The sequence below is a fragment of the Aspergillus eucalypticola genome (assembly GCF_003184535.1).
Source record: "Aspergillus eucalypticola CBS 122712 chromosome Unknown BO83scaffold_11, whole genome shotgun sequence".
Classification (NCBI taxonomy): domain Eukaryota; kingdom Fungi; phylum Ascomycota; class Eurotiomycetes; order Eurotiales; family Aspergillaceae; genus Aspergillus; species Aspergillus eucalypticola.
This window is the reverse complement of record NW_020290285.1, coordinates 777,905-805,760: the sequence shown is the minus strand read 5'-3', so window position 1 is coordinate 805,760 and position 27,856 is coordinate 777,905. Positions and strand designations below refer to the sequence as shown.

The following is a 27,856-nucleotide window of genomic DNA, read 5'->3' as shown; positions in this document are numbered from 1 at the left end:
CATCACCGCCCACCCAACCCCTCATGCGGCGCCCGACCAACCTTCGGTTCTCCGGGCTTCCCACCCCTAACAGCCTCGCGATCCCCATCAGAGACGAACATCGAACGCCCAAGCTTATTCTCCCCATCAATAGCCTGCTGGTCTCCCTCGGGAGAGTACCTCTGCTCCTTGCGTGGCGACTGCATCCGGAATGTGAGCAAGGCGCCGGAGATAACCGCGAACATGGTTAGGAAAGCGGTATTCCGGGACCTATCAACCCATCGGGTATCATTAGTATACGATGGTGTAGGTGAAGGGATAGGGTGCGGCTCACTTGGCTCCGGATGACATGCCATTTCCGTAACTTAGACTTGGGTTCGGCATGGTTGTTGGTTTGGGAGTTAGATGATGATGTATGCAGTATGAACCTAGTGACCAATAATGGCTGTTACTGTTGGGAGATATTACTTGGTGTTTAGGTCCTCTTATATTTGAATCCGGACAGTCGCCACGATGACACAACCATGACTGCGGTGGGATGTAGGTTTGGCCAGACTGTGTTTAGCTTTGGTGAGCAGTGTGTAAGGTTTGGGTGGTTGTGGGTTGGGAAGATGATTCCGGCGGCTGAGCTCGGATGCTGTTAGATTCATCGGAGAGGATTTACTTGCAGGATTTGTTGATATCTGGAAATTTATATGTAGAGACTAGGTTACGCTATTGATTGTTTTGGGGACCCTTGTTGAAATTGTTATGGGCGGGAGAACTGGATCAATTCGTGAAAGCAGAGGGGGGAGTGATAGCGCTAGACATTGGGTGAATGAACCCTCTAACCCATTAGAAACAATTAAATCATTGCATCGGTTCATTCTGTATCAGGTGACGTGGTTGTATATCGGATGGAGCAAAAAGAAAATGCAAAAAGATCTGACAAGAGTGGGATTCGAACCCACGCCCCTTTCGAGACTAGGAATGCTCCGAAGAACATGTTTGATCAGATAGCCTGACCCTAGCGCCTTAGACCGCTCGGCCATCTTGCCTGTCGCTTGAAAGAGGCTGGCTGCTTTGCCTATATGAGCTCTACCACTATCCTCTTGCGCGTAGGGAAGTTGAAGCTTGTCGCATTAACATGCTACAGAAAATGCCTGATGCTACGAGGTGCGAGTCCTATTACGAAATAATATGTGCATATTATAAGGCATAGCGTTGATCTCAATGATTGACAGTCTAGTTTAGTAGTTTGTGATGGTTCAATCATTGATTGACCGAGCCATTGACCTGGATAAACTGAATGTATATATTTCGGGTCTCCTTTCTGGTACTAGTACTTAGCAACTCCCCAAGCCCCAACTGGATGCCCTCGTCGAGCGATCATTCTACCATTCAACCCTGTCTAACACATAACTGCAGCAGCGCTAGTAGTAGGCATGCGCGAGTCCAGATAGTTACTAATATAGTCGAAATTGATCGAATGCAACCCTACAAGAAGAAACTATCGGATAAACAGCAATAGTATCGGCTGCTCGCGACCGAGCACGATTTCCTACGTAATCCAAAAATTTCCCATAAATGCACTCAAAGATAACGTAGCACGCATCGGACCGGACAGCATTGATACCGAGCGGAGATAGACCCTCCCCGCTGCAGGACGCGCCGTGAAACATTGATTGTATACCCATTTAGGAAACTCACAAGGGGGATAGTGGGTCGCCTAAGAGATTCGCCGTGCAGGCCGGTTGATAATGACAGAATGAGAACACGCTGTACATTATATCATCCCTAGTTATCAGTAGAAATAGAACATAGTACTCATGATCGACAGAACAGAAGTGACTAAAGGGGTAAAGGGGCCAGGAACAGGAGAGCTTCCCTCTCTATGCTACTCCACCCCTAGGCAGGCACCGGCACAGCTATGAAGAGTAGTTCATGAAATCCACTCGGTCGGATCATCACCGCATCGTTCCTCTGGCTTGGCCGAATTTTGAGTGTACACATCGAGGTGAGGATCGAGGATCAATGTGGACGGAAACTGCGAGCATAGCCAGCATTGAGCTAATGTCCAGGGAACAGCTAGCGCGCATATATGCACTAGCCAGCTAAACCACCCGTACACGATTAACACCTTCTGATTGTAGCTAGTAGCAACGGTGCTGGAAGAATTGCGAGGATGGCACATTAAGTTTCCTATTAGTCAATGGGATAGTGGGATAGATGTTGCGCATTATTCGGAAGCAAGTATATTTGCTAGTCTCGGCGACGCTGCAAACGATTGAGGATTTTCAGTTCTCGCTGCCAGTGCGAAGAAAAAACCCGGGGAGAGGAAAACTGGCCAAGCAGTGCCAATGTGCGCCTTTTGCTTGGATTGACTCAGACGCGTCATCCCAGTTCTGCCAGTGCGAGATGTGATTTGCATTGTCAAATCAATCGCACCACACTCCAGTCTTCAGCACGCCTAGCTCGGGAACGAGCACGAGCCAACAGGGCCAAACCCCCTCATGGCATGCTATTTAGTCCCACGTTCGCTAATTTATTTGATGCGTCGACGGTCTGAAAGCAGCAGTCGAATTGCCAGTAGGCCTGCCTAGCTTGCGCACGAAGGGCTCGTGCGCCACGCGATGCATTCAACGGTCAAAATAAGGGTATGATAAGGATCAAGTATATTGAATCCTGCCGTTTCCACCGGATGTTTTGCTCTTGGCATAAGAGGGGAGGTGAGGGGAATTGAGGAGGCGTGAGGGGAAATACGAACCCGCTGACTAAATGAGCCCCTGAGCTCCCTGGACTTTGAGCACGAGGCGTAGGATGGAGCTATTCATAGATGTCGACGGGGGTGGCCCTTATGCTTTCTTTGGCTTTGTTTTGGCAATTTTAACTAGGCTCTTGTTGCCATGGTGGAAGAAGTCCCAACCAATTACTCGGGACGCCGCCTCCCAAATTTCTGCCTGGGAGGGACACCAACCAGTACCCCAGGGACTAGTACTACGTATAAGGGGTGGTCGACGGCAATAGAGCACATGTGATAGGATCCCCCAGGCCTCCCAAGGACTTGGTAATTGAGGCGATCTTTTACGGGCAGGGCGGGGCGACAATCCGAAAGGGAGGTGACCCCCGATGTTGTAACTTGTCTTTCAACTGGACAGCCTAAAGTACGCCACCATAGTACTAGTCACGCAGGAATTTCACTCCACTGCCTGCCAGTCATTCGAACAAAGACATTGGGAAAACAGACAAGGGTATTGAGCTCTGGTACACTTTTTGTGCTTTTCCCCCCCCCCCAAACTCTCATGACCACCCCCGCCTCGCGTCGGTTCGGGAATCTCAGACGAGAGTCTAAATCTCTTCGCTGTGCCGCGCCATCTCTATAGGACACTGACTCGGCACACCCAACCAAGTTATACTACTGAGCTCATTACACAGGACATGCAATTAGCCGAGTAGCGTCCACACAGATTGCAGCCAATGCCATAGATACCATTTGTCGAGAGAGGAGTGTTGGACCACTACAATGGGACCAGGTGGATGTCACCGCGCGGTTTTCTTTTCCAGCTGCGCGCTCCACGAGTGATAGGGCTGAAGAACAGTGTCACCGTGAACAGACTCAGAACTAGCAAAGATTTTAGAAGGACTAAAAAGGACGCAACCTGACGCACAGAAAAGGATCATCGTGTTTTCCACGAATCTACGGCATACGGGCAAGTCCTCCGTATCTAGTCCGGCCCGCGAAATCCGTAACCATGGATCCAGGGCCGTGTCTGACTCTTGTCATCCACTCCCCTGGAGATCCAATCTCCACCAGCTTAGATTGATCCTCCTTCTTAAAGAGGCAAGCCGAAGGCAGACCGTGCTTCGAAAGGTTCGAAGCTTCTTTATCCTCCCGCCTTGTAACCGTGGCGCGTCGCGAGGTGATCACCCTAATTATCCCTTTTTCTCTTACCGGGACTCCGCACCATGGACCGACCCAACCCGATAGTGGTTGCGATAAGGGCAGGTTTGCAATTTATAGATCAACGAGCACAGGAGCTATTTAGAGACCATCATCGTTGGTGCCTGCGATAGCGCACAACAAGTGCCACCTTGAGTGCCACTCGTAAACGTGGCCGGAAGCGGAGATTTTTCTACCTGCGCCCGTTTATCGCCACCACAGCCAAGCGCAACATCGGGCAACGTAGCTTTCCGACATTGTCAACAGAGTTTCTTGTCAATGTTATTCTTATTCACTCGTCGCCCGATACGAGGATCAACCCAAGGAACCAAGCAAGACGCAATGAGAAAAATGTCTGGAACCAGGGACAGGTCCGGGGATACCCGACCCATGAAGTAAAAAGTAGCAAAAGTAAAAAAGTACTTCGTACTCCGTCCCAGCTGGGTTTCTCGCATTTTCTTCCATGGCCGAGGATGAAACCCGGAGCCACTTTCTGACTCGCTTGCCGGCTTCCGACTGGCGTTGGTCGCCCCACGTGGGCCTGGTAGGAGGATTACTATTATTCTATATTATTCTGGTCTTATTTTTGCATAAGCCCACACACTAGACAAGGTCAACGAACAAAGAAAATGAATGAGCAAAAGTCAAAAAGGCAAAAAGTACAAAACGACGTGAACCCTGAGCCTTTGCCAAGACAGCTACTGAGATAGCCTCTTTTTCTAAGGCAGCGAGTGATTCTGATGCCGAAAAATCGGAACCATCACCACTTGTAGTTGTCTGATGCCCTCGACATAGCCCACGATGGTCTAGTAGCCCCAACCGAGGCCCCAGCAAGCAGCAGTAGTCATTATCAACCGGCCGATAGGGATTTTCATGCCAATAACAAGCTTCGGTGGCGTTTCTAGGGTTTTCCTCTAGCGCTAGAACCATTGGGACCATCGCATGGAGGTCGCATTCTGAGCCGTCTCCAGGGGGACTATTGCCCTCTTATAAAGCTTGGTTGAGACTAGAGAGACGCCGTTCGCTGCGGAGGTTCAGATGGACAGCTAAAGCCTAAAGGAGCCAAGCTCGCTCCCAAAACCTCCCAGGTGGAGATGGGACCCCCAGTCGTCACGGAAGATGATAACTCCTTTCGGCACATGCCCGAACCCGCCCCGGTAATTGCACTGAGTCGTTTCCGTAAAATCCGTCGAATCCACGGTACCCTCGATCGACACTTGACGCGCCGTTCCTAATTGGACTTAGAGCGGGTGAGGGCTCCTGGCCACGCTGCCTGCTAGGACCAACCCCAGGGGGTGGAAGGACACAGCGGTTATATAGGTCAAATGCCGTCGGTGGAAAGGAAGCCTGAAACAATTCCACCCCCGGTTACCTTTCCCCATCATGCTGTCCCTGGCGATCCAGTCCTTACTGTACGAGGCAGACGCCCATGCGGCTAATCCGGCCCTGCAGCGTCGCTCGTCCTCCTCGAGTACCCAGGGCGAGGCTGTTATGAGCCCACTGCCGAGTTTGCAGACCAAGGGCTTGATCGTTATCTCGGCGCTGGCCACCGTCTCACTCATTTGTACTCTTTCCTTGTTGACTTTCTTTACCTATCGTTTTATTTTCTGGAAACGCCACTACAAACGTTATATCGGTTACAACCAATATGTCGTGCTCATGTTTAACCTCATTCTGGCTGACTTCATCCAAAGTCTGGGCTTTATCATCAGTTTGCGATGGATCCAGACCAACTCGGTGACGGCCGCAGACCCTGCATGCTTCTTGCAGGGCATCTGGCTGCAGATTGGTGATCCCATGAGTGGTCTGTTCGTGCTCGCCATTGCTGCGCACACTTTCATGCACGTCACCTTGGGCTACCAGATATCACACCGTCTTTTTGTTTCCATCATTTGTGGGCTCTGGCTCTTTGGGGTTATAACGACTGTCATTCCGATCGCAGCACACGGTCGGTACGTCTGGTATCCGGCTGTAGCCTGGGTAAGTTGATCTTCTCTTTACAATATTTCTGTAAGTCACTAACTTTTCTTTACTCCAGTGCTGGATGACCCCCAAGTACGAGTCGATGCGTCTGTGGACTCACTACTTTTGGATTTTCGCCTCGGAGTTCTTCACCGTCGTCCTGTACGCGATCATGTTCCTGCAACTGCGCAAGAGGATCGCCGAGTCAGCCATTCTGGGCGAGCACAACTCCGAAAGTCTGACCCGACTCAAGCGTGTCATTTTCCACATGGCGTTATACCCCGTAGTGTATATCTGCCTTACCTTACCTCTTGCCGCAGGTCGAATGGCTTCTGCCAGTGGCCATTCCCCTAGCGTTCTCTACTTCTGCTTTGCCGGATCCTTCATGACTCTGTGTGGCTTCTGTGATTCCCTCATGTACACACTGAGTCGCCGCAGTGTGGTGCTGGAGCCCGAAGCCAGGATCCATGGCAGCAGCAACAACAAATACTCCAGCCGACCGAACAAATCCTCGGTCGCACACCACTACGGCAACAGTATCGATGGCAAGGGACCGACCAACACCACGATTGCGCGCGGCCGCAGCGATTCCACCGAGGAGATGATCGGCAAGGATGGGTTGGAGCTGGCCCCGATGGGAGTGGTGCTGCAGCACACGACGATCGAGGTCACCCATGAGGCGGCCTATGACTCTGCATCAAGCAATCTAAGTGGCCAACGCGAGCGAAGCAGCATCTACCATTAGACTCCTAAGCTGCCCTGATGATTCTACACCTTCTATTTGAGATTACCGGCCGAACACCGAGGCCGGCTTATAAGATTTTAATCCAGTCGCATTGCCATCCTACTACTCGAACAGTTGAGAAACTGTGTTCTCATTCCTTTGCATTTGCGACAATCCATCTCGCGACAGATATGCGAGCATCGCGCGCCCGCAAGCAATCGTCGCTGACCGATTTGCGACCGACGCGGGCATTGCCTGAAGGTCCCTCCGTACACTTTAGAGGACCGAAACCCTTACTGGGTTAGCGACGACCCAGCTTAGCCACTAGCTGGCGCGGTCATACCACATGCGCCGCGAAACACATCGGAGTTTATTCGAAAGCAAAGCCCATGGCGATAAAAGTGCCACTTACAATGGGCAATTCTTTTTTCCAACTCCTAACCGATAACCCAAGCCAGACAGGCTTTGCAACGCTTTGACCTGCGCTGGCCACGCAATGAATGAGAATGGCCCCTATGCTAAAAATCCTCGGGGATAATGATTTTGGCGGAGGACAACAACATCTGCCATCTACACTTCACTGTACATATTTCCTTACTGTCATGATACAAGTACAAACGAACGTAAACAAAAAGAAATTGTACCACAATGATGCTGTACCATCATAGACGCGGAACATAGCCGACAAGCCAATAGGAATGAACCCCATAATTGAGTTGTCCCAAACCCCGCACGGGGACAAGATCTAAGGTTATCTGCATCATGTTCCCCCTTGCTTCCAGCCCGATTGCATCTCTCATCTACCTATCTCTATCCTACTCCCAGTTATACATATGCATACATACAGCCATCATGTACATGAAAGAAATCTACACCGACTCAACCCCCTCAACCCTCCACACCTTCATCCAACAAAACCCCCTCGGCGTCCTCACCACCGCCATCCCCTCCCCTCCACTCCCATTACTCCAATCCACCCACATCCCCTGGGTTCTCGACATCCCTTCTCCCACCACTGACGATACCAACAACAAAATCAAACTCCGCGGCCACATCGCCCGCGCAAACCCCCAATGCGCCGCCATCCTCGACTCCCTAGCCACCAAACCTCAATCCCAATCTGAATCCAACCTCCCCACCGAAGTCCTCATCCTCTTCACCTCCCCCTACCACAGCTACATCACCCCACACTTCTACACCACCACCAAGCCGCAGACCGGCAAAGTCGCCCCAACATGGAACTACGCCGCCGTGCAAGTCTACGGCCGCGCGCGGATCTACAACCCCCGTTCGGAGGGGGAAATTGGCCAGCAGGCCTCGATGTTTCTAGATAAACAGCTTCGTGATCTCTCGGCACATTGTGAGGGGGATATCATGGGGTATACCACTGCTACCAATACCAGTGATACTGATAACAACCTGGAGGGTAAATCATGTCCACGAGCATGGACCGTCGACGAAGCGCCGGAGGCATACATCAATATCCTGAAGAAGAATATCGTCGGGATAGAAGTGTCTGTGGAGCGCATGGAGGGGAAGTTCAAGATGAGCCAGGAACGTGGAGAAGGGGATCGGGAAGGGGTGCTGAGGGGTTTGGATGGGATGGGAGGGGAGGTTGCGAGGGGAGTGGCGGGGATGGTGAGAAGTTATGCTGCTGGAGATAGATAGAGAGTGGATGTGGAATATGAGAGGTAAGTTGTGGGATAATAGACATCAACGGCAAGATGGCCGAGCGGTCTAAGGCGCTAGGGTCAGGTGTATCTGATCAGACATGTTCTTCGGAGCATTCCTAGTCTCGAAAGGGGCGTGGGTTCGAATCCCACTCTTGTCAGATCTTTTTTGTACTTTTTGTTTTTCACACCTCCCGTGTTAAGAAGAAAACTGTAGAGTTAGATCGAGAACAGATTTTACTATGATTGTGTTTTTCGTTAGGTTTTGATGTCGTTGGCCTTCTTAATTAGCGATGTCTTCTGTATCATCGCTGGCGAAACTACAATATATCTATTACCGATTATTCGTACTCGACTCAACATCTAGTACTACTAGTACAATCATGATGTTGAACCGATGAGTCCGCCACAGTTACACTTCAGAGATCAATACTAAGTAATTACCAAATAACCCCTCTAACATTGACATATCTTGCATCATCATCCTCGAATGCAGGAGAGATCAAACACTGGTACCCGAGACCCGTATGGTCCCATTGTCACCGGGCAAGTTTCAACCCAAAATACCAAACAACGGCGGTATAGGAACTGCATCACACCGGGCGCTGTATCCCAGAGACAAAGAAATAACCCTTATTCTGCCATGAAAACCAGGGACAGTTGTTCTGGCTGCTTGGAACCCCACTGTGGCTTACAGGGCATGCTTGGAAAGAGTGCTTTATCATTTCCCCACTACAGCTTCCTATATCTATCAAGTCGCGGCTTTCCGACGGAGCTGTACAACTGATCACCGAGTTCAATGATTGTTACTGGAGTAGACTAGACCGGCGACTAGCATACCTGGCACTATCACAATTGATCTCATGAACATGACAGATCGGGTTGGCATTTACCAGGAGAGCGGCAGTAATATCTCGTAACCGACCAAGGAAGCTTTCGAAATAAAATCCCACAGAGTCTGACCCCTCTGAACAGCCACTGTCTGAAAATATCGTGAATGCAATCGACACTCTGCCAAGCTCATCGCCCCCTCGTAGACAGTTTCCCCCCCCCACGACACCTCCCGCATCACCACAACAAGCTTCGTATATTGATAATGCCAAGGACGGATAGTCGACACTAAAGTCATCTGCTCATCTACTCGTCTAGTCATACTGCTCTGCGTCATAATTAGTGACTCATATCCGAGTGTCGCCTCAGCCTGATTTTGGGCTCGAGCCTCCAGGTATCTAGAGTCAGGGCTAAAGACTGAAGCGCTCACGGCCGATACGGAGTGCGTCGGCACAATGAACTGAACCAAAATGATAGATAGCTTCATCTAAAAGATAACTGAAGGGGCTAGCTATGGTAGTGAAAGTGAACTATCGTGGATAAGAGAAATGAGAGTATGAGGCGGTTTGTCACTAGCTTGGGGTTCTCATTATTAGTAACATTAGCTGAGGGGTGGACTGAGCGCTGGGTGTATAGGATTGGTTAGGAATTTTATCGACATTGGAGAGTGAGATGTAGTGGACCCTGATTTGACTTCTCTCGTAAGGTGAGCTGCTGCTTTTTTCCGAGTTTGAGGGGTTTTTATTTCTATTCGTATAGATCGATTGCTAGAATTGTGTATCCTGCATCACATTTTCCGGTCGTTCGAGTCCGTCATGAGGTCAAATAAGAAGTCCAGTAAACTCCAATTACCCCTTTCACGATGAGCATGATAGTATAAATCTGCTTATGATAACGGCAGAATTAGCCCCTCGATCCACCTTATACGAAGTGGATATAGCAGTTCACGGCCAGGGTGCGAATCAGGGTCTCGCCAAGAGCTCCTTGATCTCTAGGCGAACGGGCCGATAACCACGAAGGAGGCGCTATTGCCAGTGATTAAATTGCATTGTACTGTGTCAAGGCCCGTTGAACAAGGCTGTGAAACCTGCCAGGACCGACAAACTCAAATGGCCAAAAGCTAAGCCTTTAATATCAACTGTCTTATGTTTGTTCCAATCGAAGGATAATTAGTTAGTAAACATTAACCGCGACAGCTTATTAACAAACTCTCGTCGACCGCAATTTTTGCAGGCGTGGAAAGGCGCGGATGGACACCATGTCATTGGATAGGGGAGCAAGTCCGCGGTGACTAATGAGGGCAAGATTTAGCGCCGGTCGAAGAATCGGGTGTCTCCGCCTGCATCCGAGCGATGCGAGGCCACGCCATCCCACGTTGGGGTGTCGTCACTGCTGGGATTGCAAGTGGTGAACAGCATGCAGTTGTCATCTCAATAGCAAAAGAGCTATGATGTTCATGTTGTTAGTAGTCAAGATGCCATGTCAGAGGCCATGCTTTTGCCAAGAGTCATCCATTCCGGTATGACCGACGGAGTAAACCCCCGTCTATCCATTAGTTCGAGGGAGGGAATAGTCTCGCAGTTCTTCTTCCTCCTCGGGGTGGCGGATAGAACAGTTCTTCATTTGATGGTTGCCTGCCAACGACCCACTTGTCTGAGTTTCCCCCTTATGGGATTCGTTGGTTGCCAGACAAGAGCCTCTTCACAGCCCAGCGCTTGTCAGCAAAAAAGCAACAGCCCCAGGGTCTGAAGGCTGACATTGGAGCGGGTCTCTGGCGCTGGATGGCTTTCTGTTAAAAACTCAGGAACAGGCCATGACGAAGCGACCGCGCAAGGCTGAGCACTTCTCCGACTTCCCCGTGCCCCTCCCTGCGCCTCCCATGGGCAACTTTTTATCCCGATCCATCATTTCTGCACCGACCATATAAGACGCTCCGCTCCCCCAACTTCCCCCCGACAGGTTCGCCCCCAAATTACGTGAGAAGGGAAATCATCACAGCACCACCATGAAGAGCACCACCCTTCTCTCTTTGGCCTGGGCCGCCCAGTCCGCCTATTCCCTCTCTATCCATGAGCGCGATGAACCATCTACGCTTCAGTTCAACTTTGAACGTCGTCAGATCGCCGACCGGTCCCGCCGGAAGCGATCGACGGCTTCGGCCGACCTCGTTAACCTGGTATGTTGACATCCCGATTCTGAGTCAGGGGGGTTGTGACGGTCGCTAACGCACGTCTTCAGGCGACGAATCTTGGCTACACGATGAACCTCACCCTCGGCACTCCCGGCCAGAAAGTCAGTGTGACGTTGGACACCGGCAGTAGCGATCTCTGGGTCAATGGCGCCAACTCGTCCGCCTGCCCCTGTACCGATTACGGCTCCTACAACTCGAGCGAATCTTCCACCTACACCTTCGTGAACGATGACTTTTCTATCGAGTATGTCGACGGCAGCGAAGCCACGGGCGACTACGTCAACGATACTTTGAAGTTTTCCAATGTCACCCTGACGAACTTTCAATTTGCCGTCGCATATGACGGCGACTCCGAGGGTAGGTTCCCACCATTTCCTCACCAGTTTGTTTCCACAGTTTGCTAACTGCTTTCCATGCAGAGGGCGTCCTCGGTATCGGATACGCCTCCGATGAAGCCAGCGATTCGAGCTACGGTGGTGGTGAATACACAAACTTCCCCGAAGCTCTCGTCGACCAAGGCGTGATCAACTGGCCGGCCTACAGTCTTTGGCTGGATGACCTCGACGAAGGCAAAGGCACCATCCTGTTCGGCGGAGTCAACACCGCCAAGTACTACGGCAGCCTGCAGACCCTGCCTATCGTCTCCATTGAGGACATGTACATCGAATTTGCTGTCAACCTGACAGCCGTGCACCTCGAGAAGAACGGCAACTCCGTCTCGGTCAACAACAGCGCCACGCAGTTCCCCATCCCCGCCGTGCTGGACAGCGGCACTGCCCTGACCTACATCCCGACCTCCGCCGCAGCCAGCATCTACGACGCCGTCGGTGCCACTTACATGAGCGAGTACGGGTACGGAGTGATCGAGTGCTCCGTCAAGGACGATAATTTCACCTTCCTCTTCGACTTTGGATCCTTCAACATGAGCGTTGACATCAGCGAGATGATCCTCGAGACCAGTTCCGACATGACCGACATGAACATCTGTACGTTCGGTCTGTCAGTGATCGAAGACGAGGCCCTCCTCGGTGACACCTTCCTGCGCAGCGCATACGTCGTCTACGATCTCGGCAACAACGAGATTTCCCTGGCCAAGGCCAACTTCGACCCCGGCGAGGACCACGTCCTGGAGATCGGCACGGGATCCGATGCCGTGCCCAAGGCGACGGGAGCGACGGAAACGACGGCACCGGCCGCCACGTCGACGGGCTCGGGCGACAAGTCGGACAAGGAGAGTTCGGCTACAGTGCCGCGCAGCCAGATTGCCTCGCTGGTGGCGGGAGTCGTGGTTGGCGTTTTCTTGGTTCTGTAAATATAGAGATTTCACGTTGCATCTTGATGATATACCATAGACCTTCCTAATTATGCCCCTTACTTCTTGGAATGTTTTTCTGTTTTAGCTTGATATCCCGTCGTTCGATGCTCAGATATGGAAATGAATGAAACTCGGAATGCAAGATCTGATCGAATAGTATGTTTCACCGCCGCGTGGCTGGTCTGATCGGCACGAAGCCAGTTAAAATGCACCAATCAGGCATTGTCCCTTGCTACTACTAAATTTATCATACCATGCCGTTGTGAGCTATCTTATTGGGCTGTACCCACACCGTTGATGGCCACCCGCGACCGGGGAATTGGTAGCCTGCCAAGATCAGAACGGCTTTCGTGAAATTTCATTGTACTTTCTTATATGGGATGTGGCTGTACCGAGTCAGTTTCAGTCTCTGTTACAGGATTGAGTATCTTTATGATCTGTGCATGCTATTCGGATGATGACGTAGTGTAAACGTTGGTAGGGCGTTTAAGGTTTCGTGCCTGTCAACCTCGCCAATCTTGTCCATCATTATCTCGACAACTATCATTTCGAAACTGAAGCACCCCCTCCTCTGGAAGTGTTTCCTTCGCCAATCAAAAAGTTCGGCGTGGACGGGCTTTGAAGAGTATTCGGAGACGGTCGGGAGCAATTTAAATGCCCACCGTATGTGACTAGGATCGCACTAAGGAGGTCCAGTCTCGAATGAAAGGAAGCGAAGCAACGCAGAACCTGAATGGGGCGAAATGAAGCAACGCCGAGCACAGATAAGAATATGATATATCTTCATCCCAACCTCATCCCAACCAGTCTTCTCTTCCAAGCAATCTGAAACCTCCTCGACAGTCACCATGTCGTTTCTCCCCCGCTTCCACCTCTTCGAGATCGCCGACCAGCCATGGTGTCCCGACAGGGCGATCGAATATGCCCAGCTATGCCTTACCCACTGCTGGAATTTGCGCCTACCCCCAATTGCCAAGGCTTCTTCAGCGGACGTTGCCTGCGAAGTCCTTGCAGATAACTTCCCCCAGCTTTCGTCCTTCACATTTGTCGATCTGGGCTCGGGCGGAGGAGGCCCATCCGCCACCTTTGAGCGACTTCTCAACGCCCGCCTCCGCGCTCAGCATCTCCCTTCGGCCCAATTCTTGCTAACGGACCTAAATCCCCACCCTCGCGAATGGGTTGCTCTCACCAAACAGCAAGAGAACATTTCATACATCTCTGAACCAGTCGATGCGTCAAGATGTGGTCGATTGATCCCACAAAACCGGAAGGAATGCCGGATGTTCAACGCTGCTTTCCACCATTTCGACGACCCGCTTGCTATACCCATGTTGCAGAGCGCGATCGAGTCGGCTGATGCATTCATGTATGTCACTAAGGCCAAACCCATAGCTCGAAGTCGGATACCATCAAATACTAACAAAAATAATCAGTATCTTCGAACTCACCGCACGCGATCTCAGCTCGATGCTAATATTACCAGGCCTGATACTGATCGCATGCCAATACACCCTGCTGCGATTCTGGCGGTCGCCCTTACATTTGCTTTTTACATTTGTGTTGCCTCTGGCACCTCTGCTGATGGTTTTTGATGGCTTTGTGTCTATCATGCGCTGTCGGACTTCGGATGAACTGCACGATCTGGTCAGACGGACGGAAGCACCTGGTTTGGAGAATTGGGAGTTTCGGTCGGGAAAGTCGCCGGTTATGTATCCGACCACGAATGTGCATTGGTTTATGGGGGTGAAGAAGACGGCGAAGTAATTCTGCTGAGAGGCAGTCTGTCTTGAGTCAAGATTAGTTCGGTGCTATGTAGTGGGCTGATACTATTCTAGATTTTCGTTATATAGTACATTGACAGAAGTCGTATGCTAGGTAAAAATTAATAAGATGACGAGATGAAACGATGGTTATAGGAATTCTTGCAAATATACTGCGGCTTTCCTTTTCTAAAGTGCACAGTGTACTTTTTCCGTCATTGTCAACATCTGGTACGCTGTATAGGACCCAAGCCGCGTCGGCTCAGGAATTAGCTGCCATGGCCCATTGTTATGCTTTAATGCAAATGTCAACCATAGAACGGAAGTCGACCAGGTCCCAACATGGCGGCACTTTGTGATCGAAGAGATGATGTAGCTCAGAAGGTATACATGTTTAGTGCAAGTTAGGCCACCCAACAGCCGATGCCGAGGCCCTAGAACCTACTAGCAGTTAGTGGGAAGACAACCACCACTCGGTAAGCCCACGTGCTTTTCCTGCTTGCCGATGAGAACTTAGAACGTTCGAACGTCAGGAGATCTATCTTACAAAGGTCGAGTGGCTGACGCAGCGAAATGCAAGGACCCGGGAAAAGGATCGCATTCGGCCTGGGGTACGACTCACGTCTCCACACCCCATGTAAGCGAGATGATGGCTGCAGCCGAGACATGACAGATGCCCTGGCTTGTTGTGCCGTGGCTGTTTTTGATCAAGAAGATGCCCACGTGCATCGATGCTCTGCAGCTGCTGGTACGCTCCAAAGGTATCTGAGCATGTCGTATACACAATAATGCACAACACAGTGATGGGGATGTATATGACTTTGCATTTCTTTGCTTCCCCTGGAGCACGGCATGCCTACAAATTGGCGTCGCATCCACCCCTGAGTGTCGTTGTCACTAAATGAACGGTTTATCGTTAATAAAGTGGGAGTATCAACATGCACTCGACTCTCACTAGCTTATCTATATTGGCAGTAGCCTCTTTAGCTGATGCTGCTGCTATTGAAGCCCGCTTACAGAGCTCAACTCCACTGACTCCCAGTCCCTCAGCTACCACAACCGGAGTTGATTGGTTTCAGACCACGCCCGAGAGCTACCAGGGTATGTACTTAATCGTTTTGCAGACTTGGGTTAAGCTGACTTCAGAAGGCACCACTGCAACCGGGGTTGCTCCCTTCTTAGCCGAGACAAATCCTGCCCCGTTTGGACAAAAGACCTTGTCTCCCAATGACCCGCTGGAAACGAGTGAGCCGATCAAGGGGGCTGCTGGCCGCAATATATTCCAATACATGGGAAACCTAAGGTACGTAGCTTAATGATGGATTCCCCATTGTTCTCAATGCTGAGTCCTTTACTAACTCACACAGCCCTTACCATGTACCCGATGGCTTCGGAGTAGATGAATATCCTCTCCCGCAAGGCTCTAACATCACCCAAATGCATATGATTCACCGCCATGGTTCTCGATATCCTTCATCCTCAGAAGGTCTGGCTTCATGGGCCCAGAAGATCATCAACTCTACGGCTAGTGGTAACAATTTCACGGGCGCACTTTCTTTCCTGAACAACTGGGACTACGGACTGGGTCTAGAGATCCTCGTCCCCAAAGGCCGTCAGGAGCTCTATGACAGCGGCGTCCTAAACTTCTACAACTACGGACACCTTTTTAATTCCAGCTCGACCCATAAGCTCGTAGCGCGCACCACGACCCAGGACCGCATGCTAAAATCCGCAGAGAACTTCCTTGCAGGCTTCTTTGGCCTTGAATGGACAGAAAAAGCCAACCTCCTACCAATGATAGAAGGTGTTGGCTACAACAACTCCCTAATTGGGACTTACTCCTGCACCCGCGCACTAGAGTACATGGCCTACAATGCCACCACACCGCTATCCACATGGAAAAACATCTATCTCAAAGAGCGCACCGAAGCACTCCACACACTGACTGGATCCTACAACTGGACCACGACCGACAGCTACAACGCGCAGACCATGTGCGCCTACGAGACCATCAGTTACGGCTACAGCCACTTCTGTGAGCTTTTCACTTTCGAAGAATTCGAAAACTTCAGCTACTCCTTCGATATCGAATTCTCCAACATGGTCGGGTTTGCCTGTCCCGCGGGCCGCGCGCAAGGAATCGCCTGGGTAGAGGAATTCCTCGCCCGTGTGGAGGGCCACTTACTTCAAACTACAGACACCAATGCCAACATGACCCTGGACACTAATCCCGTGACGTTCCCAACGGATCAGAATCTCTACCTTGACTTCTCGCATGATGCGGGTATAGTCGCTGTTCTCACTGCGTTTGGATTCAGGCAGTTCGCCCAGTATCTGCCTCCTACTGGACCTCCACTCTACCAGCAGTTCAAGGCTAGTAACATTGTTCCCTTTGGTGGACGGACGAATATTGAGATCATTAAGGCGCCCCGTAAGGTTGCTGCTACACGTCCTGCGGGTGATCAGAGAAATGCTTATGTGGATGGCACTGGGGAAACGTTCTACGTTCACTTTTTGCAGAATCAGCGCACGCTTCCTCTGCATTCTAGCTTTGCGGAATGTGAGTATCGCGATGATGGCTGGTGCGAGCTGTCTACGTTCATGAATGTTCAGAAGAGGAGTTTGGAAAGGTCTCAGTTTGAGTTTGCTTGTTTTGGTAATTGGACTGTGACTGAGTATGGGACTGTTACTGATGGTGTTCCGGTTTGACGCTGCATTTCGAATAATGTATCATATAGTGTGATGCACTGAGGCTAGTGTGGTATGGGTATATAGTATCTGTTGAAATATGAGAGATACGAGATCTAAAATAGCAGTTTTTGATTTATGTAATAGCATTGCATCGCCGTGCACAAATCAGTTCTCCGGGACCGGATGGTCTGCCGCTTCAACGCCCGCATGCCAGCGATATTTTGCAGCTGGATGATCAGCCGGCGGGCCGCTCTGCCCTTCCTTGCCGTAGATGTTTTCGCGGTACGTTCCTTTCTTGACAGTGTAGTCATCCCAGAAGAGGCCCCTCTTACGAAGCTCAGGGATTAGCAAGTCGATGATGTCCTTGAAGGAGCCGGGTTTGATAGCATATGCCTGGTTCTGTTAGCCAAATACACACTTTTAACCATCTCCAGCAACATACCAAATTAAACCCATCCACATCCGCCTCGTTCACCCACCGTTCCATCTGATCCGCCACCTGCTGCGGCGTTCCTACTGGGGTGGCACCCAATCCACCAACGGTGATATGTTGACCCACCGTAGCCTTCGTCCACTTCTCGACCTCCGGAGTCGCCTTGGACCAACCCTCAACGGCAGACCTATCACACAATCAGCACATCTCCCACCCATCACCGAGCACAAGAAGAACATACCGAATAGCATTACTCTCCACATGCCTCAACTCCTCATCCTCACCATACCGATCGAGATCAATCCCCGTCCAGCCCCCAAACAGCGCCAACGCACCATCAATCGACCCAAGACTCCTAAAATACCTAAACTTCTCCTGTGCCTCCTCCTCCGTCCTCCCGAGCACCGGACACAACAGCGCCAGGAACTTAATCCCCGCAGGATCCCGTCCAAACTGCGTCTTCGCCGTCTCCCGGATTTCCGCAATATTCTTCGCCACCACGGACGGACTATGTCCCGCCACGAAGATCGCCTCGGCATGCTGTGCCGCGAACGCCTTCCCGGCTTTGGATGTCCCCGCTTGGAGGATCACGGGTGTGCGTTGTGGGCTGGGTTGGCAGATGTGGGGGCCGGGGACGGTGAAGTATTTGCCGGTGTGGTTGATCTCGCGGACTCGCGTTGGGTCTGTGTAGATGCCGCGGGTGCGGTCCAGCACGACGGCGTCGGAGCGCCAGGAGGATTCCCATAGTTTGTAGGTCACTTTGATGTATTCTTCGGCTTGGGCGTAGCGGTCGTCGTGCTGTGGGTGGTTAGTATCAAGAGTGAATTTTTGGTGCGTAAGTGAGGGGTGGGTTAGGGTACCTGGGGTTGTTGGGTGTGGCCTAGGTTACGGGCTGCGGAGTCGAGGTAGCCCGTTACAATCTGAGTTTGTTAGTTTGGTGATTATTGTTAGTTGGGTGGTGGGTGCTTACGTTCCATCCTATCCTGGTTTTGATGTTAGTATTGGTAGTGACGACGAGGGCCGTGAAGAGTGACTTACCGTCCCTTAGTGAGATGATCAATAGTAGAGAGCCGACGCGCAAGATGATACGGTTGTTCATAGGTCGTTGTGACGGTCACTCCGAAGCCGATATTTTGTGTTGCAGCCGCCATGGCAGGTACAACAGCTAATGGCTCGTTGACGGGCCATTGCGCGCCAGATACAATGGCTGGTTCAAGGTTGCGGGGGCCTTTGTACACGTCGTAGCCGCCTGGGGAGGTTACTATTCATGCATATTCTAGAGGTATTTGGGGATAAAAGCTACCTAGGACATCTGCGATGAAGATTCCGTGGAACTTGGCGGATTCTAGAAGCTTTGCGAGCTCAATCCAGTGATCGATGTCGTTGAATCGGTGCGATTCGTCCTCTGGGTGTCGCCACAGTCCTGGGGACTGGTGGCCACTACCTGGGGTATGTTAGCGATTGAAGAAGAATAAATTTGGGGGTGCGTACACATTTCAACGAATGCATTGAGGATTAATTGTTTGCGGGGTCGAGATGTAGCGTTGTCGGTAGCCATTGTGGAGGGTAGATAGGAGGTTAGTTTGGCGAGAGAGAGGTGCTGGCTTAGGCTTTTCGAACCGGCAAATGCTGAGTCTTCGATATGAACTCTAAGAAAATAAGGCCAGTTAATTATAAAGATATTGTTCAGAGATCAAGCGCGAATAAGTATGGACCATAAGTGTGCAATTCAGACCTCGCCGGAGGGGATGTTCAGTAGCATCACAGTGGGCCGGGATGACGTGATGGGGAGATGAGGGGTCGCCCATTAACGGGGGATCACGTATAAAACACAGCCCCAAATAAGAGCAGGGATCATTATGAATTTCTTTATCTGAGATCTAAACACAACGATTTCTGGTCGAGAATTGCACGACCTCGGTAGTTGGTCGAAAACTTGGCGCAAGCCACCTCGGGCTCCCGGAGCATCCACCCCTGCCCTATCTTTGGTCCTCTTCCGCCAACTATCGTCCCTGTCACGCAATAACTTAACTTCATTGACCTTACGCTATACGGACAATCATGCACGTATATCGGCCGAGTAACTTTAAATCCAGATATATTATCCCCACGATCTTGGAACCCGGTCAAAGCACCTCATATGCATAGGCTATCGTATCATCGGGGAACACGATGTTCGCAGTAACATACAATGATCGGCGGATAGCGTGATAGTAGCGATAATGTGTGCGGTGATGTAGATCTTAAAGGTACATTTGCCGGGGTGCCTCCACATAGTCAGCCTTGTCTTTCTGCCGCTGTTGAGTGCTGCATTGTCTAGCCACCGAAGTATCTTGACATCTTGACAAAGATGTCAGAAATGCAAGCTCGTGCAGCAGGGGCATCTGTGCAGCCGCCACTATCTCAGGCTGTAGGATATGTTATTGTCGTGGTGCTAGGGCTCATCATCGCCGGTGGTATGTGACCGAAGCTAGACGAGGATTGCAGCTGACAAAACAGTGATGATGGTCATCACCAGAATACTCAAGAAAACAACGGGTGAAGATAACAGGAAGACTGAGATGTACGTCCCATAAGAATAATGGGCTTTCACCTGCTAATCCTTCAGGTTCATGACTGCCAATCGCACCGTTAGGACCGGCTTAACAGCATCCGCAGTAATCTCGGTATGAGTCCACCCTCGGCAGCGGTGTATTCCTGCTAAGTGAACAGTCCTGGTTATGGACAACAGCAATGCTAGGAGCGTCGTTTGTGGGGTATGACTATGGTGTGGCTGGTCCCTTTTGGTTCGCCGCAGGCTGCAGTCCTATGATCGTCTTTTTCGCCTTGATCGGGATATCCTGCAAGAGGAAGATTCCGGATGCACACACATCGCTCGAAGTGGTCCGAATCCGATATGGTAGGCTTCTCAATGCTATACTTATTCGCTTGTTGCTGATGTGATCAGGTCGCATTGCACACGCGGTCTTCATGACCCTGTGTTTAATTAACAACATCTTCGCGTGCGCCAACATGCTCTTGGGTGCTGCTGCGGTTATATCAGCCATGTGAGTGCCTCACTGAATCCTCGAATCTCACTGACTCTATAGAACTGGGATGCACATCATTGCTGCGACGTTCCTGTTGCCTGTTGGCGTTACCGTGTACACCTTCGTAGGCGGCATCAAAGCAACGTAAGTCCCCAGCTGGAGGTAAAATACACAATGCTTACCAGAGAAGATTCCTTACGGACTACTTCCACACCGCCATCATCCTCATTATCGCATGCTATCTCTCCATAAAAGCTTTTACCTTCGAAGAGGTCGGCTCGATCGGCAATTTATATGAGCTCGTGCAAGCCGCTGCGCAGCGCCATCCTGTGTCTGGAAATCAAGATGGGACATACCTGACCATGACTTCGAAGGGTGTATGTACTATAGTCCATGTTGTTGTCTTTGCTAACCAACTCAGGCTATCCTGTTCGGAATTCTTCATATATGCTCCAACTTCGGCCTAGTAATCGTAAGTATAAACACACCAGTCTCAGAAACGACTAACACTTCTGCCAGATGGACACTAGCTATTTCATCAAAGCATTCTCCGCCGCTCCCTCCTCTGTAGTACCGGGATACACAATCGGTGGGATTGCCTACTTTGCTATCCCGTGGGCCCTAGGAACCATCATGAGCTCTCTTGCCCTAGGCCTCGAGAATAAGTCTTCCTTTCCGACGTATCCCCGCGTAGGTACTGTCCACCTTTAACCGTCGACGATGCTAATTGATTAAGCGCATGACCTCCACGGAAGTCAGCAATGGCCTTGTCCTTCCATATGCAGCCATGACTATTGCAGGAAAAGGCGGGGCGGCTGCAGTCCTCCTCATTACCTTTATGGCAGTAACTTCGACCCTCTCTGCGCAAGTCATCGCCGTCAGCTCTATCCTAAGCTTTGATGTATACCGAGAATATATCAACAAGACAGCATCAGATAAGGACATTATCCGTGCCAGTCACTTCGGGGTCATTTTCTTCGCTGCGTTTTCTGCCGGATTCAGCACCATGCTCCATTATGTGGGTATTGATCTTGGCTGGACACTATATATGCTGGGTAAGCTTCTATCTCGATTTGATTTCGGGGCAAACACTAAAGAATATAGGTGTGGTAACCTGTCCCGGTATCTTTCCCATGGCGTTCACGATCCTTTGGCGCCGACAGAGCAGAGCAGCCGCTATTCTGGCTCCAATTCTGGGGATGGCGACCGGCATCGGGGTGTGGCTTGGCACAGCGCAGCACTTTTACGGTGCAGTATCTGTTAGTTCAACGGGACAGATTCTACCTTGTGTATATGGAACTGTAGCGTCTGCTTTCTCGCCCATAGTATACTCTGTTGTGATCACCCTAGTAAAGCCTCAGAGGTATGACTGGGCGGAATTCCGCAAGGAAAAGCTAGGACTCGAGAGACTGGATAGTGACAGCGATATCACGGTGAATGGCCCAGGTAGTGAGGCGCAGCAAACTCGATCCTCGTTTGATTCCCAGGAATTGAAGAGATGGGGTCGCATTGCTGCATTTTGGTCGATTGCGACTTTCTTGGGCCACTGGGTGTTGTGGCCACTGCCGATGTACGGATCGAAATATGTTTTTGGGAAAGGAGTAAGTATTTGTCACCACTACTCACGCATTATGATCGGTGAGGTGCTAACAAAATGTCAGTTCTTCACTGCTTGGGTCGTTGTGGGAATTATCTGGTTGTGGATCACAATGCTCGTGGCGATAATCTATCCCCTTATTGATGGGGGAGTGCAGCAGATGATACAAATTTCTCATGCACTGCGGGGAAGAAAGGAGGCAGTCACTTCCTCATCATTACCACCAGTGACCAAAGGTTCTCCCGAGGTGTTCAGAGTGAATGAGAAGTCTTGATCTGTGTGTCATTTTGCGGAACATTCCGAGTTACAAGGAGATGTCTATGGCTTCTGCCTACTCATGATCGGCAATAATCATGAATGTTAGGTAGGGACACTATTTTAGCGCGTGTAAATGCCTATAAGAAACCGCTGTCATTCGACATTCCGTTTGCAAGAACCTCATAACTACTATAATCGAGTCTGTTGCTTGTATATACATCTTTATTGGCCCTTTATATATTTTTCCGTGTTACACATTTCCCCACGCAGCATCTATTCATACAGAATTTGGCTTACTGGAGCTGTTAGTGCTAGATAGAAAGATTGATCACTCAGCTGAGAAAATCATGATTCTGCTTTGTGGTGTCTGCATGTCAGGTCTCTCAAGGACATCAGTCGAAAATGGGACTGAAATTGCTTACGAAGCTAGGGTACATGATCATTTGAGACGTCCAGTCACTGTAACAAGGCACCCACCAGATCCTCCGTCATTTTTGCTATTTATGTGGGGTTTCCTTCTGGCCTCTGTCCCGAGGCTGCTCTTTTGGGAAAGCTAGACGGATCTTGGATATAAGAAAGCCTTCCCTCGACTTTTACAGAAATCGTCCAGCTCCGGAACTTGGCTACATACTTAAATGATGGCTGCGACATTGCCACCCGAGCTGCTCCAATTGATTGATGACAGTCTAAAAAATGTAAAAAATGCCACCAGCCTCATGTCCCATTGTCTGCTGCTGGTGGAAGGAGGCTCTTGAGCCTTTTATTTATTTACGGGTTGTGGTTTGCAGTACACATGCCAATGAGAAAGCACTGGTGTCCGGGATGCCTTTTTGATGTTTTTGATGGCATAAACTCGCAAGCTGGAGCCGCTCGTCGCATGATGATTCGGGAAATTGAGTATCACCCAATTACAACATGTCATTGAACTCATCACAAGTTTGTCCTTCCTTAATCCATCGAGAAAGACTCTGCCGAGAAAGGATGGGTTTCCGTCTCACAACGCATCCCCTCTGGCGGCAACTCTCCCGTGCGAAAGTACGTCTTGATATGATGCTCGGTGCACACCGAACGGGAAGCATAAGAGCAATGCTACAGTGAACGTCAATTAATCAAAGAGGATACATGAGGGAATTCGGGATGAACATACACCTTCAGCGTGCTGCTCCAGCACTACAGACCCATTGAACAATGCGGACATAGCATGGGCGCTAATGAAGTGGTTAGCATATCCTAAACAAAGATAATATTTACTTGGAACATACTCGGCAAGTGGAGTCACTGGATCCAGAGTATTGCTGACAAAAAGAATAGGCGTAGACATATTTTGAGCACCGATAGGCCCTTCACGAAAGTTAGCACGCATCTAAGAAACGGAAAATTGGACGGTGTAGTGAGCATACCTTGGAAAGATCCTGGGCCCTCGCCCTTCCAACTAGCACATGGCATATAAAAGTCTGCAAAAGTATCTCCAATCCAGTAGCTGCTCTCCAACACTGGCTGGAGATATAGCTCTGAATATTCCTCTTGGGTGATATTGAATAATTTCTGACTCAGATCCAGACACGCAATACCCTCTGTGAGTTCGATTCGAGAGCCAGATCGGCAGGCTTCACGGCATGGAGCAGAAGATTGGCATGCAGAATCGAGACAGTGAGCGGGTTGCGTTTCCTCCCGTAGAGTAGCTTTCCATGCTGCCATGCTGCTTGCGTTGCGCTGTTCAAGGTCTGATAAGATCGTAGCAAAAATGGGAAATAAATCATTAGGTGCATAGAGGGCGGTTTTGAGCAGAGTTTTGATATCGGAGTATGTGATGATCTCAGGACTGGGTCGACTAGTCCAGAGCGGGCTGGCTTTCATGTCTGCTAGGATGTCAGTAAGGCGCTTCTGAAGATAGCTTATCATTTCTGTTTCGTCTTCATCGTTAGACATTGCATTAGCAGATGCATTAGCAGACGCATCAGCAAATGCACATCGGGGATATCCGGCCCGATGGCAATAGTGGAAGAAACTGTCTACTACGAGATCTGCATCGCGGAAGGAAGTAGAGAGATTTCCTGAATACCACCCTAGTGCGTCTACCACTCCGTCCAATACCATCCGATGAACTTGGTCTGGGAAGAGACTGGCGTAGGTAATCCCTAGAAGAGTTCCATACGAGTAGCCCCAGTATTGTAGCTTTGCATTTTGGTTAGAACCGGGTTGCAGTAACTGGGCAAGATGGCGCAGGTCATGTGCTGTGCTCCAGGTATTCATGTAGGGACCAATATCAGCACCACCCTTCTCGGTATTCGTACATGCGGTGCCAATAGACTGCATGCGAGACCAAAGATAGTCTTCTGCATGCTCGGAGCTATCCGCTAAACCTTCAGCCTGTACAGCTTCCTTCCAGAGATAGTTGGACAGAAGATCAGGGAAGCATGAAAGCGGGGGCAGGGTGTTTCCGACGCCTCGAGGATCGAACGAAACAATATCGAAATACCGCTCCTCCTTGTCAGAGCTTTCGACGATGTTCTGAATTTCTTTTCCGCGGTTGAAAATCTCTTGCACTCCTGAATCACCGGGGCCACCTTTTTGAAAGTGAGTAATCATGACATCTGGTTTTCAAGCTATCTTACGTTGTAGGAGTATTGTGTACCTGGATTGATTATGATGGAGCCACCGTAGCGTCTGTCACTATGGTCAACCTCTGTAGAGAGCTTGATGATGGCCAAAATGACGGTATCATTGTCAGTGGTATCGGACCAATCTAAGGGAACCTCGAGACGCGCGCAGGAATAGTTTTGGTAGCAGGGCACGAAGTTGAGGGTGGACGCTGGAGCAGTCTGGTAAGGCATTTTATAAGACGGAGAATATCAAGATATGGAGAAAGTATGCATACGCTATTCCAGGTAAAGTTTCCAACTTGCGTCACGGCCGACGGCATTGTAGGAGATGGTGTCGTGAAAGGAACTAGAACTGAGAAATGAAGGAACTTGATGCCCTAGAGGCGAGTGGAGAGACGGCCTACTATATACCCGGAAAGGTGGCTGACGTGACCACTTTGGAACCATCATCCTTTAAAGAGAAGTAAAGTAGGTATTTATATTTCTGGTATTTGAAAAGCCTAATATGCGTCACATAGGAAAATGCTGGAACCTGAATGATTAGTGCTTCTCGAAATCAAAACCGCAGTAGTACAATCTCTGGACGGAGGAACTAGCCGCTGCAGCCTTGATCGACGGATGCGCCCGGTACACCGTTAGTCTTACCCCGGAGATATCCTTTATCATCCCAAAGTGTCTACAAAGTGGCATTATGCTCAAACTTGCCCTCAGAATGATCCAAGAAGGAAGAGAGAAAGCATCACATACTACTTTATACATGAATAGGCTGCCCACAATACTTCCCTGGATCTCAATTTAGGGGAGGCAGTCCAGCGGACGACACGAGCCACCAACATCGAACCAACGCCGATCGTCTCCAGCTGTCCTGAGAATACTCTATACATAAAGAACCATAGCTCCATAAATTCGCCATCTGAGGCGATCATGCATGAAGGAAGATATATGCCAGGATCTTGGACTATATTTCTGTGATACAGTGGCTGCTCGGCTTTGTTATATTTGTCCTTGAAATATTGCAATACAAGTCCAGTTCATGTCAGCTATTGATCCCTGTAAGCACACCGCATATAGACCCTAGCGCTTAAGAAGCTGAAGTTAATCAGGGCATATCATGCTACCGGCAAAAATCCCGAAAGATTGATCTAAGGCCTACCATATGCAGCAAGCCGCTGAGATAGTAGTTCAAAACCTAATGAAAAGCTATTTAAAGACAGACTATGCAGTCTAAACCCAACCTGCTACCTAAACCAACCCAGCCTCCTGCTTGACCGACTCCAACCAAAATAAGTCATCGGCGTACGTCTGATTCCACGGATCATCACTCTCATACGCGAACAGCCTCGCCCGATCTTGAATCATTTGATCCGACGGCCTGCATCCGTTGGCCATTTGCTTGCGAATAAACTCCAACAGATCGCGATGAACATCAAAATACCGATCCAAAGCAGTCGGCACATCCCACCGAAACGAAATCTCATCGTCCTCTTCATCCTCTTCCCTCGGCATAGGAAGCACATCTGACGTCCTCCACGGATCAGGCGTCTGCGCCTCACTCCCAACTAGATACGGCGGTATCGCATTCTCAACGAGCCGTTGCACTTCCGGCTCGAAGCCCCAATCACCCATCCACTGCTTCATATCCGCCCCGTGCTTAAAATGCTCGGCGACATGGTCGACTCTCTCCTGCCAGGATTGGAATGTTGCACTGCAGAACCCGCAGCGAGAGAGGATGTGGTGGCTTCGACTTTCTCGCCAGATGTTCATGGCTGCGTGGAAGGTATCGACGCGGTGGGTGAGTTTCAGGTGCTGGCGGAGGTTGTCCTTCCGAGTGAAGATGCGCTGCTCGGGTGGTTTCTCAAGACATATGCTGTAGTTGTGTGCTGTTTCGAGATGATCATCGTCTACATTGGCTTCCTGGCAGAAGACGCACGTAGGTGTGCCATTTTTGTCGATGAGCCCGCCTTCCGGAGAACAGCGCCATTGGTCGACGGGGAGATGGAGGGCCTTTTCATGGCGCTGCCAGTCGTATTTTGTAGCAAAAGTGTCCGCACAAAAGGTACACTGGTAAGGTCGACGAGTCCACTGGAGACGGTTTGCGGGTCGTATGTGCTTCCGCCGATGGCGACGAGCTTGTGGACGATGAAGCGGAGTTGGTGGGCGCTGGGGAGGCCTGTGCGATGATAAGGCGACTGATAGCTCGGAGCTGGAGGACTGGCTGCGCCCGCAGCTGCTGATGGAGGCGTCTCCGGGAATGAAGGAGCCGCTGGATTCGTTGCTGGACCAGGCGTACTGGGGCACAATGTATGGCGAGCTGTCCGAGAAAGCGGGGATATCGTTATCCGCGAGAGCTCGCAGGATGTCGTCTGTGGCTGCGGCCTCGCTTTCCGGTGGCGAGCTCTTCCAACGTTCCATGGGGGATAGAAATGACGGGCTCTGACGGGCAGACATATACCCTCTGGAGCGCTTACGCCGTCGAGCGTTAATGAACCAGTTGGAGACTTGCGTCCGAGTCAGGCCGGTGCGTTGCGCCAACTCATCCTTCTCCTGTGTCGTGGGATACGGGTTCTCCGGGTGGTTGTTTAGCCATGATCTGAGAGCTCTCACGGCCTCCCCGGATAGACGCTGATGAGGGCGGGCAGGACGGACAGGCCCGCTATCTGGAGATACTGATGTCGCGTCTGCCTGGGATGCAAGCGCAGAGAAGCTGTCAGGAAGCTCCGACGGTAGCGAGAAGATGGGATCTACGCTAGTGGGATATGAAACAGGGTCTTCATCGTACAACGGTGGCAGGGATAAGATATCATCACATAATTTAGGGAGCGCCTGGTGAGCGTGCTCCATCTGGATAATGTGCGGACATGCTCACCAGAAGACGGACCTAGATCGATGTGAAG

At 50.5% G+C, this 27,856-nt stretch overlaps 11 protein-coding genes and 2 non-coding genes across 13 annotated transcripts; 7 read left to right on the top strand and 6 right to left on the bottom strand.

Annotated features, from left to right (window-relative positions):
* Positions 1 to 2: 2 nt before the first annotated feature.
* BO83DRAFT_437210 (uncharacterized protein) lies at positions 3 to 710 on the bottom strand (the record flags this gene model as incomplete). The annotated part of the gene is made up of 2 exons (XM_025536003.1): positions 314 to 710; positions 3 to 249 (listed from the first exon to the last, which is right to left on the bottom strand). Exons 1-2 carry the CDS (start codon positions 361 to 363, stop codon positions 3 to 5), a joined length of 297 nt encoding a protein of 98 aa, XP_025388626.1. The 5' UTR covers positions 364 to 710.
* A 194-nt stretch (positions 711 to 904) lies between these two features.
* BO83DRAFT_t144 lies at positions 905 to 1,016 on the bottom strand. The gene has a single exon. It is a non-coding gene; the product is annotated as a tRNA-Leu (tRNA).
* Positions 1,017 to 1,720: 704 nt separating this feature from the next.
* On the bottom strand, positions 1,721 to 2,359 carry BO83DRAFT_378245 (uncharacterized protein). Its single transcript, XM_025531200.1, has one exon. It carries the CDS (start codon positions 2,150 to 2,152, stop codon positions 1,901 to 1,903), a length of 252 nt encoding a protein of 83 aa, XP_025388625.1. The 5' UTR covers positions 2,153 to 2,359; the 3' UTR covers positions 1,721 to 1,900.
* Positions 2,360 to 5,281: 2,922 nt separating this feature from the next.
* BO83DRAFT_426820 (uncharacterized protein) lies at positions 5,282 to 6,605 on the top strand (the record flags this gene model as incomplete). Its single annotated transcript, XM_025535305.1, has 2 exons — positions 5,282 to 5,878; positions 5,937 to 6,605. The coding sequence occupies 2 exons, from the start codon at positions 5,282 to 5,284 to the stop codon at positions 6,603 to 6,605; spliced, it is 1,266 nt and encodes a 421-aa protein (XP_025388624.1).
* Positions 6,606 to 7,391: 786 nt separating this feature from the next.
* Positions 7,392 to 8,252, top strand: BO83DRAFT_408043 (FMN-binding negative transcriptional regulator; the record flags this gene model as incomplete). Its single annotated transcript, XM_025534010.1, has 1 exon — positions 7,392 to 8,252. The coding sequence occupies exon 1, from the start codon at positions 7,437 to 7,439 to the stop codon at positions 8,250 to 8,252; it is 816 nt and encodes a 271-aa protein (XP_025388623.1). The 5' UTR covers positions 7,392 to 7,436.
* A 50-nt stretch (positions 8,253 to 8,302) lies between these two features.
* BO83DRAFT_t149 lies at positions 8,303 to 8,415 on the top strand. The gene has a single exon. It is a non-coding gene; the product is annotated as a tRNA-Leu (tRNA).
* Positions 8,416 to 11,090: 2,675 nt separating this feature from the next.
* Positions 11,091 to 13,014, top strand: BO83DRAFT_444725 (pepsin-like aspartic protease; the record flags this gene model as incomplete). Its single annotated transcript, XM_025536511.1, has 3 exons — positions 11,091 to 11,261; positions 11,324 to 11,633; positions 11,696 to 13,014. 3 exons carry the CDS (start codon positions 11,091 to 11,093, stop codon positions 12,586 to 12,588), a joined length of 1,374 nt encoding a protein of 457 aa, XP_025388622.1. The 3' UTR covers positions 12,589 to 13,014.
* Positions 13,015 to 13,439: 425 nt separating this feature from the next.
* On the top strand, positions 13,440 to 14,992 carry BO83DRAFT_398594 (uncharacterized protein; the record flags this gene model as incomplete). The annotated part of the gene is made up of 4 exons (XM_025533266.1): positions 13,440 to 13,957; positions 14,025 to 14,351; positions 14,604 to 14,685; positions 14,903 to 14,992. 4 exons carry the CDS (start codon positions 13,440 to 13,442, stop codon positions 14,990 to 14,992), a joined length of 1,017 nt encoding a protein of 338 aa, XP_025388621.1.
* On the top strand, positions 14,934 to 17,435 carry BO83DRAFT_26776 (histidine phosphatase family protein). Its single transcript, XM_025527057.1, has 3 exons — positions 14,934 to 15,452; positions 15,501 to 15,654; positions 15,719 to 17,435. The coding sequence occupies exons 1-3, from the start codon at positions 15,290 to 15,292 to the stop codon at positions 17,058 to 17,060; spliced, it is 1,659 nt and encodes a 552-aa protein (XP_025388620.1). The 5' UTR covers positions 14,934 to 15,289; the 3' UTR covers positions 17,061 to 17,435.
* BO83DRAFT_408040 (LLM class flavin-dependent oxidoreductase) lies at positions 17,089 to 19,304 on the bottom strand. Its single transcript, XM_025534009.1, has 8 exons — positions 18,967 to 19,304; positions 18,779 to 18,919; positions 18,514 to 18,724; positions 18,446 to 18,458; positions 18,336 to 18,395; positions 17,717 to 18,273; positions 17,485 to 17,662; positions 17,089 to 17,435 (listed from the first exon to the last, which is right to left on the bottom strand). The coding sequence occupies exons 1-8, from the start codon at positions 19,031 to 19,033 to the stop codon at positions 17,208 to 17,210; spliced, it is 1,455 nt and encodes a 484-aa protein (XP_025388619.1). The 5' UTR covers positions 19,034 to 19,304; the 3' UTR covers positions 17,089 to 17,207.
* A 521-nt stretch (positions 19,305 to 19,825) lies between these two features.
* On the top strand, positions 19,826 to 22,446 carry BO83DRAFT_337406 (sodium:solute symporter family protein; the record flags this gene model as incomplete). Its single annotated transcript, XM_025528474.1, has 12 exons — positions 19,826 to 19,931; positions 19,963 to 20,038; positions 20,084 to 20,141; positions 20,188 to 20,374; positions 20,423 to 20,522; positions 20,565 to 20,648; positions 20,695 to 20,881; positions 20,926 to 20,976; positions 21,024 to 21,194; positions 21,241 to 21,559; positions 21,609 to 22,105; positions 22,166 to 22,446. 12 exons carry the CDS (start codon positions 19,826 to 19,828, stop codon positions 22,373 to 22,375), a joined length of 2,046 nt encoding a protein of 681 aa, XP_025388618.1. The 3' UTR covers positions 22,376 to 22,446.
* A 907-nt stretch (positions 22,447 to 23,353) lies between these two features.
* Positions 23,354 to 25,282, bottom strand: BO83DRAFT_312438 (uncharacterized protein; the record flags this gene model as incomplete). The annotated part of the gene is made up of 6 exons (XM_025527516.1): positions 23,354 to 23,400; positions 23,503 to 23,567; positions 23,622 to 23,700; positions 23,760 to 24,926; positions 24,995 to 25,181; positions 25,238 to 25,282. The coding sequence occupies 6 exons, from the start codon at positions 25,280 to 25,282 to the stop codon at positions 23,354 to 23,356; spliced, it is 1,590 nt and encodes a 529-aa protein (XP_025388617.1).
* A 778-nt stretch (positions 25,283 to 26,060) lies between these two features.
* Positions 26,061 to 27,845, bottom strand: BO83DRAFT_378239 (homeobox domain-containing protein). The gene has a single exon (XM_025531199.1). It carries the CDS (start codon positions 27,801 to 27,803, stop codon positions 26,205 to 26,207), a length of 1,599 nt encoding a protein of 532 aa, XP_025388616.1. The 5' UTR covers positions 27,804 to 27,845; the 3' UTR covers positions 26,061 to 26,204.
* Between the last annotated feature and the right edge of the window lie 11 nt (positions 27,846 to 27,856).

Excerpts from the sequence above, each read along its gene's own strand:
- BO83DRAFT_26776 (XM_025527057.1), top strand. The coding sequence starts at position 15,290 with ATGCACTCGACTCTCACTAGCTTATCTATATTGGCAGTAGCCTCTTTA. Across the intron at positions 15,453-15,500 it reads CACGCCCGAGAGCTACCAGG|GCACCACTGCAACCGGGGTT; the intron begins GTATGTACTTAA and ends TGACTTCAGAAG. Across the intron at positions 15,655-15,718 it reads CAATACATGGGAAACCTAAG|CCCTTACCATGTACCCGATG; the intron begins GTACGTAGCTTA and ends TAACTCACACAG.
- BO83DRAFT_408040 (XM_025534009.1), bottom strand. The coding sequence starts at position 19,033 with ATGGCTACCGACAACGCTACATCTCGACCCCGCAAACAATTAATCCTC. Across the intron at positions 18,920-18,966 it reads CAATGCATTCGTTGAAATGT|GTAGTGGCCACCAGTCCCCA; the intron begins GTACGCACCCCC and ends AACATACCCCAG. Across the intron at positions 18,725-18,778 it reads CTTCATCGCAGATGTCCTAG|GCGGCTACGACGTGTACAAA; the intron begins GTAGCTTTTATC and ends TAACCTCCCCAG.
- BO83DRAFT_378245 (XM_025531200.1), bottom strand. The coding sequence starts at position 2,152 with ATGTGCCATCCTCGCAATTCTTCCAGCACCGTTGCTACTAGCTACAAT.
- BO83DRAFT_378239 (XM_025531199.1), bottom strand. The coding sequence starts at position 27,803 with ATGGAGCACGCTCACCAGGCGCTCCCTAAATTATGTGATGATATCTTA.